Genomic DNA, 20,524 nt, shown 5'->3' on the forward strand with positions numbered 1-20,524 from the left:
AATTCTGGGTACTTTTCAGAGGGTATAAAAGTGCTAGGGCCCCAATAGGCAAGGTGGGTTATTGGATGTTAGTTGACGTTGTTAAGTAGTCATGTGCAAAGAAAGAAGAAACAGGAAGAAATTAGATATCCTGACAGCAACGATCAAACTTGCTCTGAGGAACTCAATGCCCCTACTCAGCAGGAAGCAGTCCAATGATAATGTGACAACCCCTCTATCCTTTTTCCTCTCCTATTTAGTGTAGAGAGTTGAAAGAGTGGAAGAAAAGGGATGGAGAGGGTAGAAGAAAGAAGAACCACAAAGGAGGCAGAGCCTCACTACAGGATGCCCTCCCTTGTTGTTTTTGTTTTATTTTGTTCGACAGAATCTCTAATAGCCCAGGCTAGCTTCAATTCTATTACATATCCAAGGGGGCCTTGAGCTCCTGATCCTGTCAAGGATCCCAAGATTTACAGCCATGAACTATCACACTTGGTTGATTGGTTGCCCCTTCTTTATAGAAAAGCAGCCACAATCAAAAGTCAAGACATGATCAGAATCAACACTCAACTGCTTATCCTGATGGTTACTTGAAGAAATGGCACATAATTATCTGACAGTAGAATGTGTTTGTACTTGAATATAAACATGTGTCTGGTAAAATGCAAATTCAATTACTTTAAACTCACTGACATTCCTGTTGGGTGTAGTACCACTAGATTAGTATATTGTATTCTTTAAATGAGAATTTTAGTTATTTAAAGTCCTAAGGTTAAAATCAAAGTGTGGAATGGTCCTACAATCATAGTACCATTCTAGTTCATGGTCCTGTCAGCAGTCCTCAATTACTCTGTGAGTGAAATTTTCTCAACTGCTGACAATTCCATATATTACCAACTGACAATCTAACAAGTCCAGTTGTTACGCTTATGCTGCCGAATTTCATGAATATACATGTGCACACATGTGTAAAAAAAACACATAAATAAACTAGACTTTAAATTGTAATACTTTTAACTTTTCTTCTGAATAAAGGGTCCTAATAGAAATAGAATGGTAAATGCAATTGATAGTGTATTTGGCTGAATAAATCTGAGCTTATCTGGTGGAATGATCAAAGCTAAGGCATGCCAGTTATTTTCTATACAGCAAAAAGGGGGTGGGGTGGGGGGAGAGAAAAAATAAATACGGAAACTTTAATGGGAAAAAATACCAAAAAATTCTACTACATGTTAAAGAATTTACTGAAGATCTAATTTGGGGTAGAAAAAACTGAGGATTACAGTTCATTGTTTTTACTAGTTTGTTTATTATCTTTATATACTTTGCCTAATCTCTTCTTAGACCACATAGGTCTTGAGTAAATATAAACACATCTGAAACAACTCATATAATGCAACAGGAAAAGTACATCAGACTATGTTATTTTCAAATAAGTAGAGGGAGCCGTAACCTGTGGAACGGGTCCTATCCGGATATTACACTACTCAGCCATACACAGCATACTAAGGGCTTTACTTGAGTTGTGTCATTCCACAACTGTATGATGATGCTCTTACCTCTAATTCAATCCTGAAACAGGTGACTCACAAAAAGACCCAGGTCTCTGATTTCAAGCACTATGACAAAATGCCATGGAGTCTGGAAAACCAGCCAAACTGTGGCGCTCTACACACAGGACGAAAACCCAACAACTGTTTGAATGAACAAAGAAAGCAAGCAAGCAACAGGAGCTTTGTTCCAGAAACTCCTGGTGGTAGCATGTCTTTAACCCCAGTATTTGGGATTAAAGTTTGAGGCTAATCTAGCCTACATGAGTTTCAGGACAGCCAAAGGTTCATGTTTGAGGCACTAAGAAATGAAGCATTCCATCACACACACTGGGTAGCCTTTCTTACTCACAGCTAAGGAGCTGCTTTTTATCAAGAGGATTACAGGTGAATCCATGTCTGCCAAAAGTCTTCATAACGTATTCCACTGTCTTCAGGGCTTCATGGTGTAAACAAACAAAAAATTCTTTGCCTATTTTTTTTTCTCTGTGTAGTCAACTTATCCTCAGTGGGTCTCAATCTGGCCTGGGATTCAATAAGCTTTTTCAACATTAAGATGCATTTTCTTATTATCATTTATTTATTACTGACTTCTTTATCAGTTCTTATATCTTTTCCATCTGGAACTCCCATAACGTGTAAGTTTTTAAAATAATATTAACATTCCTAGATTTACCTTATTCTTCAGTATTTCCACATCTTAACATGTTCATATTTTGGTCTGCATTTTGGGGATATATCTCACAGATCATCAAAACTACTAGCATATTCTTCATCTACTGAGATTGTGTGTATATGCACACTTACACACACTCTTACTTCTGCCCCTAGCAGTAGGATTAGAGAGGTATGCTACCACACCCAGCTCTATGGGGGGGGGGGGGGGCTGGGGATCTCAAGTCAGGCCCTAATCCTTGCACAGCAAGCCAACTTTCCAGCTTTTGAATGTTTTACTTTGAAACAGATTAAGGTCTTTGGCCCTAAAGTCTCCTAAATTTAATTTTCCTAGAACAGGAGTTGTATGTGTGCAGGCTTGTGTTTATCTGATTTTTTTTAAAGCTATCCTAGATGGACGGACTGACGGACGGACGGACGGGGACACACACACACATTATTCTCTAGATCTTATGCTATGGTTAAAACAGGGTGTTATTTTTCATTTTGCTTAAAAAACTTCTGGTCTCAAGACAGTAAGAATCCTGTATGTGTTAGAAAACCATGCACCCCTACATTCTTAGAATTCTTTGATTTCAGGATGGCAAGGTGGCCTAGTAGGTAAAGGCACTTGCTATGTAAGCCTGGTGACCTGAGTTTGATCATGAGAACCTATGTAAATGCAGAGAACAAACTCTACAAAGCTGTTGTCTGATCTTCACATATACAACACATAATGTGCATATCAAGCGTGCGCACACGCACAGGTGAACTCACACACACACACACACACACACACACACACTGCTATGGAACCGGCAAGCTAACCTTTCCCAGATCACTCAGCTCTTTAAAGAGGGATCTTAAGACTCTTGGGGTACAAGGATAGACAGCACATATATAAAAAACATGAAGGAATTAATACAGACCAAAGTTTACCTCAAGTTGAAATGACAGGAAAGTATAGGATAAACCTCAAAAACCAAACCCCTACACAGTAGAAGGAAATAAACTGCGCTTTAGTAGGAACATCATAGCCAGGCCACTACTAGCACTGAAGAAATAAATCGATTGTTACAAATGAGTCTTTAATATCTGCACAGCTATATGGTCAGAATTCTACCACCTGAGAACAGAGCGCCAGGCTGACAGAAAAGTCACTCCAAGCCAGGAATGGAACGAAGCTGACCTGACCCCAAACAGCTCCTGTACTCACATGGCATGTGTTCAATAAATACTTATTTCCATTTTCCGGGGATTATATTCTAAGGACTGGAAGAAATGAACAAGCCTTAAAAAGAGAAAATAAGCTGACTTCTAAAGTATACTTGGGTTGTTATACACCATAAAAGAATGGCATAAACATTCGAGCAAACCCCATTACTATCGTAAACAGTTCGTTTATTTTTACAAGCATTTAAAGTAGAATTTTACAAAAATTATCTATATTTTCTCCTTTTATGATAGCTAAAAAGCAGCAAAAAAGAACAGATTAAAGACTGTTCACATGACTTCTTTATTAAAAAAGGGCAGAGGTGGGGGGTAGACAGGTGAGGGGGAAAAATAGGGCAGAGGAACCAAAGTAGCTCATATAGAAGTTAAATTTTACATTTTAATAATGGTAGAACTAGTAATTAATAATAGGTATTATTATTATTGAATAAGTACTATAGCTATTACCCTTCCAAGTATCATGTATTGGTAATGTGGTGAAGAACAGGAAGAATTTTGTAGACTATTCCTTTCTGCACATCATTAAAACATGGTGACTGTGGAAAACTGGAGAGTCAAGGATATAAATGAGAACCTGTACCCTAGCTTCTGCCCCAATGCTTTCCTAGGTAGTAGTCATGTGATTTGGCTCTACCCTTATGATTTGTCAATTGTCTTAGCTATTCACAATCAGAGACATAACACGTTTTAAAGTAGGGTAGCATTCTATCAACTAGGTGAATGCTTTTTAATTAACTTTATACACCAGCCTCAAAACTACCAGACTCAGACAAAAAAAAAAAAGAAAAAAGAAAGAAAAAGGACAGGTTTCCTATTTTGTCCAGCTATGCGTCACAAAAATATTTCAGGATTTAAGTACGCTTGAGTTCATGAAGTATAACATATGCTATCAGAACTTTTTCAAAGGCATATTAAGAGGCTCCCAAAAGTTAAAAAAGTAAATATAGAGAAGAGTTTTTTGAGGCAAAGTCTCACTATGTAGACCAGACTGGCTTCGAACTTTTTAGCTTCACCCTGGCTCCGCCTCCCAAGTGCTAAGATTAAAGGTCAGTACCGCCACGCCAGGCTACAGGTCCATCTTGATTGCAGTAGATACTTTAACAGTAGCTGTATTTTGATATGAGTTTCAAAGGTACCCTTCCCTCCTTTCAACTTTTACAATTCACAAGAACTTAACCTGAGGGCCGGCGCTGCGTGCAGAGCCTGTTGAGGACTACAGGAAGTGGTGGTTGCAGGGACCCACTCTTTACAGGTTATAAGGCCTCCATTTATATTATCTTCAACACAGCCAACATTAAAGAAAACATTTCATTATCTGATTTTTGGTACAGAGATTAAGATGGAGAAAGGATTCTAACTTAAAAAAAAAAAATCAAAGTACTGACAAAATAAAAAAATCCAGAGGTGTATAAATAGAAAAATACTGTAGTGGAGACTAGGAACTGAAAAGAACATGAAATTCTGTGACCAATGACTAAAACCCAGTGCATGCAGTGCCAGGTGAGGTGACAACAGAGAAGCTAAAGGGCTACATAGACAAAAACAATTATGGGTTTCAACAACAGCTATCACATATGAAAAGGCAGGCCAGACCTTAGAGGTCAGAGAGGATGCGCTAAGGTCAGGTTTGTCAGGTAGTTGTACAAATGGGTTGATCGGTCGCTGCTGTGTTAGTGCAAAGCTCAGGAGGGAAGGAGACACTCATCTGAACCTAACAGGTGGCAAGGCACTAAAAGGACAGTCAAAGCGTCACGCCAAAACTGCTCAAGTGACTAAGGATAATGGCAGAGAACTTGACAGAAAACTACAATTTCTGGAAACCACAACAAAGGCTATGAGGGAATAGTTGTAACACTACCAAGGGAAATTTTAACCAGAACATGTTAAAAATGGGCTATATAGTTTAGCATAAAGAAAATGTTGCAATAAAATGTTGATACCCACAGAGACAGAGCCACCATTCTATCATGCAGAAAGAATACAAAGTCTGCCACGGGCTAAACACATTTCAACCATCTGAAGGGTAAGAAATAGAAGAGATCCACGGGAGACTAAACATTTGTCTTTTAAGCGGTTTAATTAGCTTTCAAAGTAGAAATGTTAATGCAATAAGGCAAAATCTTAAAATGGTTGGAAAGCTGAATTCTCTGTATCTGTTTTCTCTCAGTCCTAGTCTGTTTTCTACTTTTGTCATAAACATTGAAAGCAGCCTGGGGAGAAAAGGGTTTATTTCACTTTACAGTCCATCGCGAAGGGAAATCGAGGCAGGAATGCAAGGCAGAACTGAAGCAGAGACCATGGAGGAACGCTACTTACAGCTTGCTCTCCACTGCTGGCTAAGCCTGTTTTCTCATACATCCCAGAGCCGCCTGCCCAGGGATGGCCTTTTGCCCGTAGGGGACTGGGCCCTCTCACACATTATTAATCAAGAAAATGTCCCCACAGAATTGCCTATAGGCCAATCTGATGGAGGCTTGTGTCAAGTTGAACAAAGCAAAAAAAAACAAGCACGCACAGGTCAGACTTGAACTACTGGATTTGAAACATACATAAGGCTTTCCAGTAGTTACAAACTGATCAGTGTTCAATTTTAGCAAATTAAAGACATTTGTCAAAATATTTGATGATTTTCTCTAAATCAACCTACAATAACCAAATATGTCATCTGAGTCAGTAGAATTTATACTTGTATGGCTCTCGCTGATGCCAAGTTAAATGCAGCTGTTTAGACTTAAGTTAACTACATGTGAAGAGAACAGTCAGAATTTATGTCTTCTACGCGGCTGACACTGAGTTGCCTCACTGAGGGAGCCAATTTTATTTATTTATTTATTTATTTATTTATTTATTTATTGATTATATTTAAGTGCACTGTAGCTGTCTTCAGACACTCCAGAAGAGGACTTCAGATCTTGTTACAGATGGTTGTGAGCCCGGTTGTGAGCCACCATGTGGTTGCTGGGATTTGAACTCCGGACCTTCGGAAGAGCAGTCGGGTACTCTTACCTACTGAGCCATCTCACCAGCCCCTTGAATCTTATTCTTAATGACCTTTGGACTCAGCTCACTACTTCCCTTCAAGGGAACAGAATTCCTCTTAGCCATATACTCCTTTACCTATGCTGAGGCAGCACTAGTTACATCACAGTGAACACACAAGAGTAACCTTAAGTTAAAACTGACAGCAAGCTGGGTGTGGTAGCACACAACCTTAATCCCAGCACTGGGGAGGCAGAGGCAGAGGCAGGTGGATTTCTGAGTTCGAGGCCAGCCTGGTCTAAAGAGTGAGTTCCAGGACAGCCAAGGCTATACAGAGAAACCCTGTCTCAGAAAAAAAAAAAAAAAAAAAACTGACTGCAAACTTAGATTGCAGCGATAATGCAGCACTAGTACTCACCAATACAGACATCAATTTTCCCTTTAATGGCAGCTTCATGCAGAGGTGTATAGTTCCAGTTATCTCTGGCATTCGGATCTGCACCTTGACACAGTAACAGACTCACAACCTCAGCATGGCCGAAAGAGCAGGCATTATGAAGTGGGATGAGACCCCCATCATCACGGGCATGGACGTTAGCACCCATCTGCAGCAAGTGTTCTACAACATCCTTCCTTCCAAAACCTGCAGAAAGAAGCAAAATGTTCTATACGTTAAGTTAAATCCTTAACGAGATCCACACCTATGTGCTGAGGTACTATACCCTACCATTTACTTTTTATATATATATATATATATATATATATATATATATATATATATATATGAGAGAGAGAGAGAGAGAGAGAGAGAGGATGAGAGAATTCTACTACAGTAAAAAGGCTAAACAAAACAAGCAAAAACATTAGCTTTGTTCAAACTGGCCTTTCCATTTCCAAAGGGCAATGTTACTTGCTACTGAGTGGCTGACTCAGAAACCATTTCTTAATGGCTTGCTGTGGCAGGCCACTGTGTCAGAAATGAAAGTGAATGAGGTGACTTCTGCCCAACAGGTAACAAAATGACATTCATAAGCTTCCATGTACTTCATACTTAAAAACTGCTGACAAAAATTTTCTATTTAAGTTCTATAAATATCAGAATCTGAAGTATCAGAGTACTACTAGGGAGCACCGATGTCAAACTGTGCAACAGGTAGTTCAATAAAGCTGTCTGTGCCGGGATTACAAATCTGAGAAAACAAGGTGTAAAGTGAGACTAGACGCATCTAAACATACAGAAGCAGACTGTGAACCAGTGTCACATTTTGGGGCTAGAAAAGGAGGAAGGGGAACAGCAGGCTAGGACCTGAAGCAGGGTAATGACCAAACAGGTGACACTGTGGCAGAAGTCAGGAACCACAGACAACATTAGGCAAAGTGTAACTTGAGGAGAATTTAGTGAGATCAAGAGAAAAGGAAACAGCCACTGATACCATGAATGTAATCGTGCTGCAACAAACTGTGAGCTACAGAGCAATGGACGAAAGGCGGAAACTGTACATGTCAGCACTTACTGACCTGCCCCACTCTGTGACTGTGTGGCACGAATTCCACACTACTACTTACTTGATCAACTTAGAAACTGGCATGTTAAATAAAACTAAAGGGTAATGAAACAGTCAGATCTTCCTCCATTTCATGCATATACACTAAAGAAATGAGGACCACGTGAAAAATAGAACAACAAAAAAATGTGTCTTCCATGCTATCTATAGAAATCCACTCATTTTCAGGAAAGCCAAGTACTAAGGAAGTCTCCCAAAATTTAAAAAAAAAAAAAAAAAAAAAAAAGATTCCATAGACATGTATTACAAAGTCAGAATTCTACTGCTCCTGGGCAATGCCTCAAGTTGGAGGGGAAGCTCAATTTATATCAGAATAGTAAAACTATAGAGTGCTGGCCATGTGTCCAGTCTGCTGTTCTTAATCCTCAGTGGTAGTTAGAGGTCCTACAGTCTCCGTTCTACTCCTCCCTCCCTCTACCATCATAACCCGACCCTTCCCCCTTCCCGTTAAGAGAAGCAAGGCTCCTGGGGAGTTTGAAGGGTTGTTGCTTTGTTCCTGTTAGGACGGAAAAGACAATGATGGATGAGGTGACATCAGTCTTGCATTTGAGGAAGGGTCTATCCGGTGGTCTATCATTGCTAATGTCAACTGCAGACATGCGAAGATGAGGCCCAGAGGACATGTAAGGTCGCTTTATCGGGAGGAACACAGGCAACTCCGAGTGACACACCAAACCATTACAGAGACTCACCTAGCTCACACTCACTCAGCAATGGCGTCAGAAGCCACTGAAAGCCTGTCTGTCCACTCTGCTTATCTGGTTGTGCTCGTAAGGGTGCTGCAACTCTGAGCTGGACACAGGATTTTCAGACAAGAAAGGAAGGCTTGGACACAGAACGTTTAGTAAGTCAGAAAGTGTCTTCATGTAAGTACGCCTACCTATGCTTTCCTAGCCAGAAATGTATCACCTGCCCGCTTACAAAAACAGGCTGAAAAACAAGTCTTTTACAGCTGAGCACACAGCTGTCAAGAACATCAACTTCTCTACTGGTGAAGAATTAGAAGATGAGTTCAGGGAGAGTAAATAACAGCATCTGCCATCGCTTCTGTAAGTCATGGATAGAAATTTGTTTCAAGAACCCGAGAAATTATTTGTAAGCAAAAATCACTTTATGCTATTTGAGTCTTTAAAAAGTTTTCAGATAGCTGAATGAGATGTACACTTTAAATCAACTCCACACAAACTAGAGTCACCTGGGCCAGGAGCTGTACCCGACCGAGTGCCTTAGCTGAGCTGGGACCACCATGTGAACAATGCATTCACATAGCAACCCAGATGAAAGGGGCATGAAGGAAGGAAGGCTGTCCTGCCAGCTTGGCCTTCCCTCCTGCTGCCGCTTCCTTGCTGCTTCAGTTCCTCCTGACAGCTGCAGCTCATTCCTGCGCTGATAGGAGACCAAAGTCTCCAGAACACGCCAGGTTTGGGGCACCAGACTGGGACAGCTTAAGCACCCAGCCTCAAGGCCTGAGCCACTACCAGTCCTCAGTGTCTCAGGTGAGACAATTGTTCTATCTCACTGTTAGCAGATACAATCATGATAATAACAATAATAAATTCTATCTGTTCTGCTCCTCCAGGAAACTCTAATACTCTATATAAAAATGAGCACATCAGAGCCAAATATGGCGGCATATGCCTCTAATTCCACAATGCAGGAGGGAGACTGAGCAAACTAGTTTGTAGGCCAGCCTGTGCTACATAAGGAGATCCTCTTTTAAAAACATTAAAGAGCTAGGAAAATGATCCGGTCTGCTCAAGTGCTCGGTATGCAAACCTAAGGATCTCAATCTGAATCTCCCACACCCACGGGAGGAAAAAAAAGGAAAAAAACAAAACAAAAAAAAAAAGGCTGGGCACTTGGTGTGGGACAGAGGGATCCCTGGAGCTCTGTGGCTCAACAAAGAGACCCAGTCTCAAAAACTAAGATGGAAGGTGACTGCAGAACACCCAGCATGGACCTCTGCCCTCCATATGAACACACAGACACACAGACAGACAGACACACACACACACACACACACATACACACAAATCACAATAAAAAAGTAAAGAATCAAGAACAAAATCAGAGGCAACTAGTTAAGGAAACTCCTTCTCTACTGTCTAACAATAAAGATCTGGCGCAGGTTTAGAAGGCAAGGATGGCTGGGTCCCAAATTCTGGGTGAGCACCTTGGTCTGTGAGGGTCCAAGTGGGAAAGACGTAAACCAACGCTAGACACTCATCCAACAACTGTTCCTGCTTAGTAAGATAATTTGTAAATTTCAGCACATGTTTGCTGGTAAATAATGTCATTTCACGTATTTGAAGAAAACGAAAAATGCACTTTAAGGAAAAACTAAATTCAAAGTACAAGGCCTAACTAAATACACTTAGCAACATTCCTGAAGTATTGTTCTTAAAGTATTATAATTAAGGCCCTTTGAACTGTTTCAGTACAAGATGTAGGGCCACGGGCATTTATTTCCCCAGGTTTGAGCTCAAAAAAACCAGGAAAAGTCATTCCACTTAACATTTAACATTTTAAGCTTGCCTACAATTAAAATCTGCAAGAAACAACCTTAAACCTTAACTGTAACAGGAACAATATTATCAAAAAAAGAAAACCCAAAGGCATTTGGTGTATTACAAACTGAAATCTTTTCTAAACGGTAGCAAACAACAGATTAAGGAGGCATTTCTTCCTAACCTGACTACCAACAGAAGTACAAGCACTGGGTCTCAATAGCGAAGTTCACATTACATCTCGTTTTTTAGTTTTACTGTAAGTATTGTAAGATCCAAGAACACCCAAAAGACACTCAAAGTAAGAGTAAAGTAAACTTGAAATTGTCAAGAACACTAACATAAAAGACAAACAGGCTCTTGGTGACAGCAGAGTCACGAGATACCTTAGAAGGGAAGATATGACAGTGATCTGCTGTTTTACGTCATTCCAGCCACATGACTGGTCTCATCTGCTCTCTACTGCTGGGATCAAACACCACCAAAGGCAGCTTGGGGATCAAAAGGTTTGTGTGGCTTCCCACTTCCCAGTCCAACATGAAGGGAAGCAGTCAGTGAAATCAAGACCTATGGAAGCAACCCTCCTTACTGGTGTCTGTCCCCTCCGCATGGCTTGCTCAGCCCCGTTTCTTATAAGACTACCCAGGAATGGCTCCACCCACAGTGGGCTGGGGCTCTACCACATCCATCAGTAATCAAAAAACTGCCTCACAGACTTGCCCACGGGCCAATCTGATGGAGAAAACTCCTAAACCGAGAGTCTCTCCTCCCAGATATACCTGTGTCAAGTTGACAAAAATTAAGCAACATAGAAGCTTTTGAACAATAACTGTAGAGCTTTTAAACACTTTTCTACCTAGGATATTCAGCGGTTCCCTAACATCACTGGCTACTCCAGAGGTCCATACATGTAGGAATTTCTAACTCTAAGTTAATTCTGAGTCATGTGTATCCTGGCTGATGTGTGGAAGGCAGCTGCAAAATGAGAGGCTGTTTATCACACGACAGCTCCACCATGCTTTACTCTCATTCCGTCTACTTCCTTCTTCTGACATGGTTTTAGGTATTTGGGTTTACTGTATTTTATGGAAGAAATCTGTATGCTGTCATGAACATCTGTACTGGGAATTGTGGGAAGAACCTCCATCTTATTTGTCTTCTATGTACCAACTGAAGTTTACCTAATCTAATATACACTAAAGCAAACACCAGAAATAAGTTTCTGATATACCATCCAATGACAAATATTTTCTAGTTAACATTATTGCTTCCTCTCCTAACTTTGATTCTAACTATATTAGCTTTTAATCCTTAGAAGATATACTAGCTTCTGATTGCTTGATCAAAAGTCACAGAGGAGTATATTTCAGAGAGAGAAAGAGAGAGAGAGAGAGAGAGAGAGAGAGAGAAAGAGAGAGAGAGAGAGAGAGAATGCTAAAGTACAGAGAACTAAAGGAGTGTTTTCTCCAAAACCAACAGAGAAACCACCAAAAACAAAAAAGGTTAAAAAAAAAAGAAACAGGGAGTAAAAATAAACTGTCCCAAGAAAAAAAAGATGGTTAGATTCCAATGCAAAAAGATTAGCTCAACAGCAGAAGGTATTTATCCTGCCTAGGCAGGCGATGGACCAGAGAAGGCCTACACTCAATACCAGCACTGTGTCCCCTTTGCTGCTATGAATATGAAGACAGGATTTCCCACTGCAGTGCCAGCCAAAAGTAGAGGGATACATCAAGGGGAAATACTGCAATCGGGCCAGAGGGCCAAGTGCACAACTACAGTGAAGGTGGCAGCATTTTTTAAAAAGCAAAGTTTGGAAAATGGTGAGACGCAGTTAAAAGAAATCACACTGGGGCACTCTCTGTCCTAGCACCATCTATCGACATTTTCCACAACCCAGAATGCATACTTCCACGACCCCTCAGCCCAAGCTCCTGAAGAACTCTTCCAGAAGGCTCTGAAACAGGTACAAAAGGCACGCGTTCAAGAAGATACCAGAGTAATGAGGGTAAGAAGAGAAGAAGCTCTGCAAAAATGACATGCTTCTCACAGCTGAAGATCTAACTTCCAGACTTAGAGAGCTCACAGGCTGCAGTGAGGACAGATACTACAGGAGTAGTCTAACGTCAACTACTAACAACTTCCTAAGTCCTTCAGAAAGAAAACCCACAACAAGAAAACAAAAACTAAATGGAGAATAGAAACAGTGGCACGCATACCAATCCATCAGAAACTGCCACAACTTGGAATCTGTTAGTAGTTTTCAGTCCACCCTCCTTTATCTCAGAGAGCTACAAACAATGGAGAAAGAAAAAACTAAATGCAACCCAATGAATGAATCATATTTAGAAGCCCAGAGAAAAACACACAAAAACACTAATACAATTTTTAAAAACCCTCAAGCTTTATTTTATCTGAATTCTAAGCAACTGAACCATTTTTAGAACAGTTCATAAAAATCTTTTCTTTAAATCTATACCTCTCAAAAGCAAACTCTAGAAAGACTGTAACATTAAATGACGAAACTACAAAAGAATGTCTGTGGACACATCAGTTCAGGAAAAAAAGGAGAATAAATCTAGGGAGTTGATAGATTAAATAAAAACAGAGCAATAGCTACTTAGAGTGACTACAAAAATGCACAGACCAAAAAATTCCACAACCAAATGGCCAAAGGCAGGGAAAAAAAGGATTAATCACAACCAATGACTCACTAGAAATGTAAATTAAAACAAATATAGTATTTATTTGCTTTATTACAACACTGGGCCTGCAAGATGGCTCAGTGGGTAAAAACTCTTGTCACCAAAGTCTTGTGGCGGAGAACACTAACTCCCACAAGTTATCCTCCAACCTCCACACGTGTGCATGACACAAGCACCTCACCTCCGGAAACAAATATAATAAACATGTGAAAGCTACACAGAACTGTTCCTAAGAGCACGGTGCACACAGCCAACAATATTCAGATGCAGCAGTCACAGCAGATTGTACACAACACTAAAAAACCAACAAACCACTGCCCTGTGACAGCCACACCACACACAACAAGTAACAAGACAGAATCCTCTCGCCGAGTTGGAAAGCTGACTGCACTAACCCATGTGTGGTTAAGGGCTAGACATTCAGACAGGACTGCAGCTGCAGATGTACTGATTCTTAATCTGGGTGCCCATTACACCCAGGCGTAAACACTGAAAATTCACATTATAATATACTACGATGTGTGCTTATCTGTGTTTGCTGCATTTCAAAATCCAACTACAATGACATGTAAGGTGTAAGGACTGTGTGAGGAACATAAACTACTCTGTAAGGTGTAAGGACTATGTGAGGAATGTAAACCAGTAGACTCTCTTGAGAAGGCCAATTCAGCAGCACAGACCAACAAACTCTGGGATTCTACGTGCAGCACTTTGCAGCACTGTCTAGAGGAGTTTCAGTAACTGCATCTACTCATTCCACAGACTTAGCACCCAGGGCTCCTCTAAGTACACTCTAAGGAACACAGCACTATTTCTCCTCAAATATAAAACCACTTGAAAGGTTCATGCACAGCGAGTCCCAACTGCCACAGCATCTCACTAAACACGGGAGTCTTAACTGGATTTTATGCATCCTCCAACAATGATTCTCAATTTTGCACATGAATGAAAACAAAGAGGAGAGATTTTTAAAAGACCAAGCTTAACCTACACCAGTATTATAATCAGTCCAGGACTAGGAATCTGCTCCCAAAAAGTATTGGCATCTCCTGGGGCTTAGTAAAAAGGTGAATTATCAAGCTCTGCTACAGACTAACCAGAAGAGAAACTCTAGGGTGTGGCACAGGAACAAACCTTCCAGTTTGAGAACTGTAATTATACAGCTGCAGGGGTGTATAATTCTGAAAATTACACATAAATTGGGGTGTATACAAGACTATCCACACCCATCAGCAGATTCTTAAAACCATGTTAACAAAATTACGAGCTCCTTTTATTAATCAGCACATTTCACACGACCCACTGTGAGCTCCTAGTGATCTGGACAATCCTTTCTGGGCTCTGAGAAGTTCAAACTGTCTGTGAAACAACACTGAGATGATCTTGCTTTCCTTTCCTCACTGCCAATAGTGACGGTGCTTGATTCCATAGCATCATGCCTTGGTCATTTGGAAAAATGAATCCATAATGCTCTCAACACAAACAAGCAAAACTTTACCACTACATCACCCAAGGGGAGACATCAAACGGTACACTCCAGTCATCCTCTTCATCACCAGGTCTTCATGGTATTTTCATGCTTGTTTTCCTGAGCCAATTTCACATGGGAATATTTTTCATGCAAATGTAATTACATTAAATTCTAGCCTCTGAAGTACATATTTGAGTAAGACTGTGCCACAGTGAGCATCACATAAGCACCTCTAGATGTGACGACCTACTTGACTAACACTATGCAGCTGTTTAAGAACAGTCTGAACCTCTGCATTTGGCCTACATTTTCTCCAGGATGAACAGGGGAGCCTGTTACTTAGAAGAGACCAACAGCCGGGCATGGTGGCACACGCCTTTAATCCCAGCATTTGGGAGGCAGAGGCAGGAGGATTTCTGAGATCGAGGCCAGCCTGGTCTACAAAGTGAGTTCCAGGACAGCCAAGGCTATACAGAAACCCTGTCTCGAAAAAACCAAAAAAAAAAAAAAAAGAGAGAGAGAGAGAGAGAGAGAGAGAGAGAGAGAGAGAGAGAACAACAATCTTTGCCCCCAAAGATAGACTTTAAGCTTTTAGACAAATATCTGAATTTTATAGTATTAACAAGCTTTTATAATATTAGCAGTTTCCCAATAACCATTACTTTTCTAAGACTGGTGTTAAACATGCTGCTTGTTACTCTTACAAAGTTAGATGTTAATACTTCGAAAGATCTGCATGACATACTGAACTAATCATTCCCAAAAGACCAACCCATATAATAATAAGATCTATTTCTGTAAAATAAAGCCAGTGGGTTTTAACATACCAGGAATATGAAAATTTCATTGATAAGGCTCAAAATTCTCCTCACAAGAAATAATTATCCGAACCCTGTATTATAAAGAAAAAATCTATTATTTGAAAAGAACATTGAAATAGTACTTTCTTCTCCACTCCATCATCTATTTCATGAATTCGATCCATATACTACACAATAGCAGGGAAAAGGCAAGAACTGGGCTGTCTTCTACAAAATCTAGCATTAAACTGACTCAAACACAGAACACCACCTTTTTTCAGTAATCTTAGTTTCACAAGGTTTCTAACTGCAAGTATAATTTACTCTCAGACATCAGAGTTGATATATTTTCACTTCTACATTTTAACTTATACCATAAGTCTCAACAGATGTAACCCGGATTAACAAACACACACTCAATATAGTCATTTCCTCTCTCCACAGAACTGCCTTCTGCACTAGTGGTCTGCAGCCAGCCACTGACTGGGAGTATTATATGGAAAAGATCAGAAACGAGAATGTGTAAACTATACCCACGTGTCGTCTGTAGCAGTGCGGCGATGTACACTTTGCGCTGTGTTCTGCCCATGGTACCCAATCTATCTGCCCAGAAACAAGAATGTGTAAACTATACCCATGTGAGTCTGTAGCAGTGTGGTGATAGATACTCTTTGCCTTGTGTTCTGTCCATGGTACCCAATCTCTGCCCACTGTCACCTCACTCTCCTGGCATTTCAGTTCTTTTCCTGACGTCACTCTTACCTGAGCTGACAATTTAGATACAAAAGACCAAGCTAACTGTGCTTCCTTTAGGAGAAAAGATGGGGGTTCTTGACTTAGGGACTTCTGGAGTGGATCAAGACTACCTGCACATAATTTGCCACCAATTCTTCTGTTTCTTTATTATTGCTGCTAATCCCTTATTAATTTATAAATCAAACCTTACACTAGATGTATGTTTTGGGGAAACGATTTCTCTAGATCCTTGGGGGAGCTGAGGGGAGCATTACTCCACCTTTGAGTAGGAAGGGACCTGAGACCAAAACATCTGAGAAACATCGTTTTCACTGTAAGTACTCTCTACATATTTCCTCCCAACTAAATAATCCCTCCTGGAAGGAAGAGAGAAGGCTCATTTCACAAGAAAGTTACTCAAAACTCAAGATGTTCCTCCCCAAGGATCAATAAACAGTAAACAACTTCTGGAGGAAGAAAAGCTTCTGTAGAGCAGCTACCAGCAACTCAAGTGGGGCAGTTTTTATGATGTGAGCTGACATGGACTTTTGGTAATACAGCTCCTTAAAGTAACTTTAATAAACTCACTTGTGTTAGTCAGGGTTTCTATTCCTGCACAAACAGCATGACCAAGAAGCAAGTTGGGGAGGAAAGGGTTTATTCAGCTTACACTTCCACATTGCTGTTGATCACCAAAGGATGTCAGGACAGGAACTCAAGAAGGTCAGGAAGCAGGAGCTGATGCAGAGGCCATGAAGGGATGTTCTTTACTGGCTTGCTTCCCCTGGCTTGCTCAGCCTGCTTTCTTACAGAACCCAAGACTACCAGCCTCCCATCCTTGGTCACTAATTGAGAAAATGCCTTACAGCTGGATCTCATGGAGGAATTTCCTCACCTGAAACTCCTTTCTCTGTGCTAACTCCAGCTTGTGTCAAGTTGACACACAAAACCAGTCAGTACACCACTGTTTCACCAAGTAAACTTGAGTGCAATCATCATTTCTTTCATTTGCCATTGGCATCATACTTGAGGGTGGGGGAGGACTGTATTGTATGTTCATAGATTCCCAGGAAAAGTCACACAATGTAATTAGCATCCAAACTGGGCAAACAAAGCCCAAAGCAACTGAAGCTGATCTATTTGAAGGTGGAGCATCCACACAAGCAATCCCAATGTGGCTTCAGATTGCTGTTTCTTACAGCTTGTGGGTGCAAAAGAATAGAGAACAAAGCAAAGGCATAGAGTGCATCTGACTGTTGTTTCTTACAACTTGTGGGGTACAAAGGAATAGAGTACATATGGGCTATCACCTTGATATAGTGGCAGTTGTGTAGCCCAATATGAGTGATAAGATGTGCAACTGAGTCTGAAATATTAGGGCATGGAGCATCTTTGGGAAAAATCCCCAAGCCGCGGTCTCCTCTATGTGGTATGGAGTGTGGCGCTCTTCCCTGATGAATGGGGTCTGCTACTGAGTAAGAAGATGCTTCCCGACAGCTGATGGTCTAGAAACTACTACCGTAAGCAGGCTGTGGTGCTGCCATACAGAGCACTGCTATGAGTGATAAGACATGCAACAGAGGCCAGGCGTGGTGGCGCACGCCTTTAATCCCAGCACTCGGGAGGCAGAGGCAGGCGGATTTCTGAGTTCGAGGCCAGCCTGGTCTATAAAGTGAGTTCCAGGACAGCCAGGGCTACACAGAGAAACCCTGTCTCGAAACCCCAGCCCCAAAAAGACATACAACAGAGGCTGAGCTGTCTTCTCAGAATGAACATGCCAGCATAAGAGAGGTGCAGCAGGATAAAGTCGTGAATGAATCCTCCACATGAGCCCTGGTTTGGCAGGAAAAGGGGGGCAGGGGGCGCTACGGTGAAGGTGCTAGACTGCTGTTTCTTTGTGGAGTGCAAGGAATAGAGTACAAATTAGATCCATGCTAAATAGCCCTTACTAACATCCAAAAGCTCAGAATGCATGGGAAAAATCAAAAAGTGAAAAGGAAGATGGCGAAGAAGAATTAGAACAAGATTCCCCTCACATGGAAATTTAATACAGAGGAAGAGAAACCTCTGTGACTCAACAAGCAGATGGCAGCCTCAATACCAGGCCGGTACAAGGACTATGGTAACCAGGGAATAGTACACTGCATCTGAAAACCAATGCAAGAGTCCCTCACAACCTGCTTCATGAAGCTGCTGGAACGGGGGGGGGGGGGGGAATGCTCTGGCTGCTCCAGAAGCAGAGAAAATGATTAATGGCTCACCCTTACTTGATACTAAAGCAACGTGAGGAAAATCAGTCCCCGGGGCACTACAATGCCTCACACAGGGATATTTGGTTATGACCAGCTCAGTTCCTGTGTCAGAGGATGTACAGCAAATAGGAAGGGCAGAACTGAGTGTGAAAGACCATGTGTGTGCCCCCACCAGGTGTCATGTCAGCTTCCTCTAAGTGTGTAACAGTCTCCTTTCTTGAGATTGAAACATTCCATCCTGCAGGAAGCTCCTTAAATAGTAAGGCAAACAACTCAAAATAGCTTCCTGAAGTCCCTGAAACTGACCAGATACTGCCATTAGGCCCCTCCCTATCAAAGTAAGCAATAAAGGCTGAGAGGCCCTCTCACAAGACAGAGCTGAGTGGCAAAGCCCGCTCAGGAAGCAGACCAGTTGCTTGGAAGACGTTTAGGCCTGTTGAGCTGCCTGCAGGTTGTGCAGTGCGCTGGCTGTCCCAGTGTTTCCGAGCTGCCACTCATGCTGTGATGGGCCTTGGCAATGGTATAGCTGCCTTGGAATCCTTTTTGCTCCCAGTAAAACTCATTGGTCCATCAAGTGGGACTTTGCTGGTATCCATTCTCTGGTCTGTCATAGGATCCCTGTCTAGGGTGAGTAGACGTGTTATGTCTCCCCTGAAAAAGTTTTGTCATACAATACCAAGCCAGACAGGATTATATTCCCAGGAGAGCTAAGATGGGGTTTGGGCTTTTGTGCCTTTGCAGAGTGAGTCCTCGGTAAAATATGATCTTTAGGTAAAATATGATCTGAAAGGGTCAAAGAAGGGAAAGAACAATAGGTGAAAAGAGACTAAGTTCCTCCTGGGGCAGGCAGTCCATTAGCGTCTGCGGTGCATACTTCTCCCTAGAAGAAAGCACACTGGGGTAAACATGTTTGTCCAGCCTGGAACCCTTTCAGCAGCCGGGTATGACTCATGGAAAGGCAAAACCATGGCGCTTATCAAAGCCTGTGAGAAGCCAGGACACTGGATCCCAGCAAGCACAGAAGGCAGGGATATAGACCAGCTCCGCTTAGGTCTCCAGCCACACTGGACCCCTAGGACACCCAGTGTGGGTGGGAGGATGTGCAGCAGCCACAGATGAAGTACTAGGTAGGCTTGTGAAGAACTGCATAGTTAGCTATTTGTAATCTCTATCGAATAAGATGCCTAACTAAGGAAGCTGCCTCCCTTCACGCTGCCATACCTAACTGCTCTACTGTCAGGACGACTGATGCAGGTGATGACATCTTTTGGTGTTGCATTAAACCCTACTAACACTTTGAAATGGAAATGTCTCAGTTCAAATGAAATAGCAAAAAATTCCTGTTCTCTTCTTCCCACTCTTAAAAAACTAGTGGCTCTCCCTTAGGATACTTCACAGAGGTCAACAACTGCTGGAGAGAGGACTCACTCAGGTAGCGCTGCCTGCAAGTTGGGCAGGGCGCTGTTGTGCTGCTTTTGTGAGTGGTCAACCACACCGCCCCAGGCTTTTCAGTGAGTGAACCCGTTACACAACCCCAATAAGCTCAATGGCTCACCAAGCCAGACTTGAGAAAACTCTTTCTATGCTGTCACTGGTGCCTGTTCTGGGGTCAAAAGGTGATTATTCCCACCTACCCAGGAAACATTATACAACAAGGACAGGAAATAACACCACTCATCATCTTGCAGAAGACTTGAGGACTATCTGGTGAGCTCTGACAAAGGAAAATACAATTTTAGTAGAGTCTATCTACTATCTAAAGCCCTGAGAAATACCTACTATGTAGGTCCCTTAGAAATAGAGATCCAGATGGTCTAAGAGTGAGGAGTTGTCTCACTGTTAACCAACCCAAGGTTCATTAAGCTCATGTGGATTCCCACCAACACTCCTTTAATGATGAGTGTCACACTGCCAGAACCACAGTCATTCGCACACATTGGTAACTGACAGAACAACTGAAAAGGGCAGTATTAACATAACTGCTGAAATTCATGATACTCAATACCAGTATTTCCATAGTTCACATTAATTAAATAATGAGTTCTCAGGCTGGAAGATGGCTCAGCTAGTAAAGTGACCATCATGCATCCATGA

The 20,524-nt window shown here is 41.6% G+C and overlaps 1 protein-coding gene across 1 annotated transcript in view; it reads right to left on the minus strand.

Annotated features, from left to right (window-relative positions):
* Nucleotides 1-20,524, minus strand: part of Tnks (tankyrase) — a 146,873-nt gene that overhangs the window by 115,012 nt on the left and 11,337 nt on the right. The window contains exon 2 of the mRNA XM_021218747.2: nt 6,814-7,038. Within this exon, the coding sequence (XP_021074406.1) occupies nt 6,814-7,038 (225 nt within the window). The remainder of the gene's footprint in view (nt 1-6,813; nt 7,039-20,524) is intronic.

This window comes from Mus pahari, chromosome 19 (assembly GCF_900095145.1).
Source record: "Mus pahari chromosome 19, PAHARI_EIJ_v1.1, whole genome shotgun sequence".
Taxonomy (NCBI): domain Eukaryota; kingdom Metazoa; phylum Chordata; class Mammalia; order Rodentia; family Muridae; genus Mus; species Mus pahari.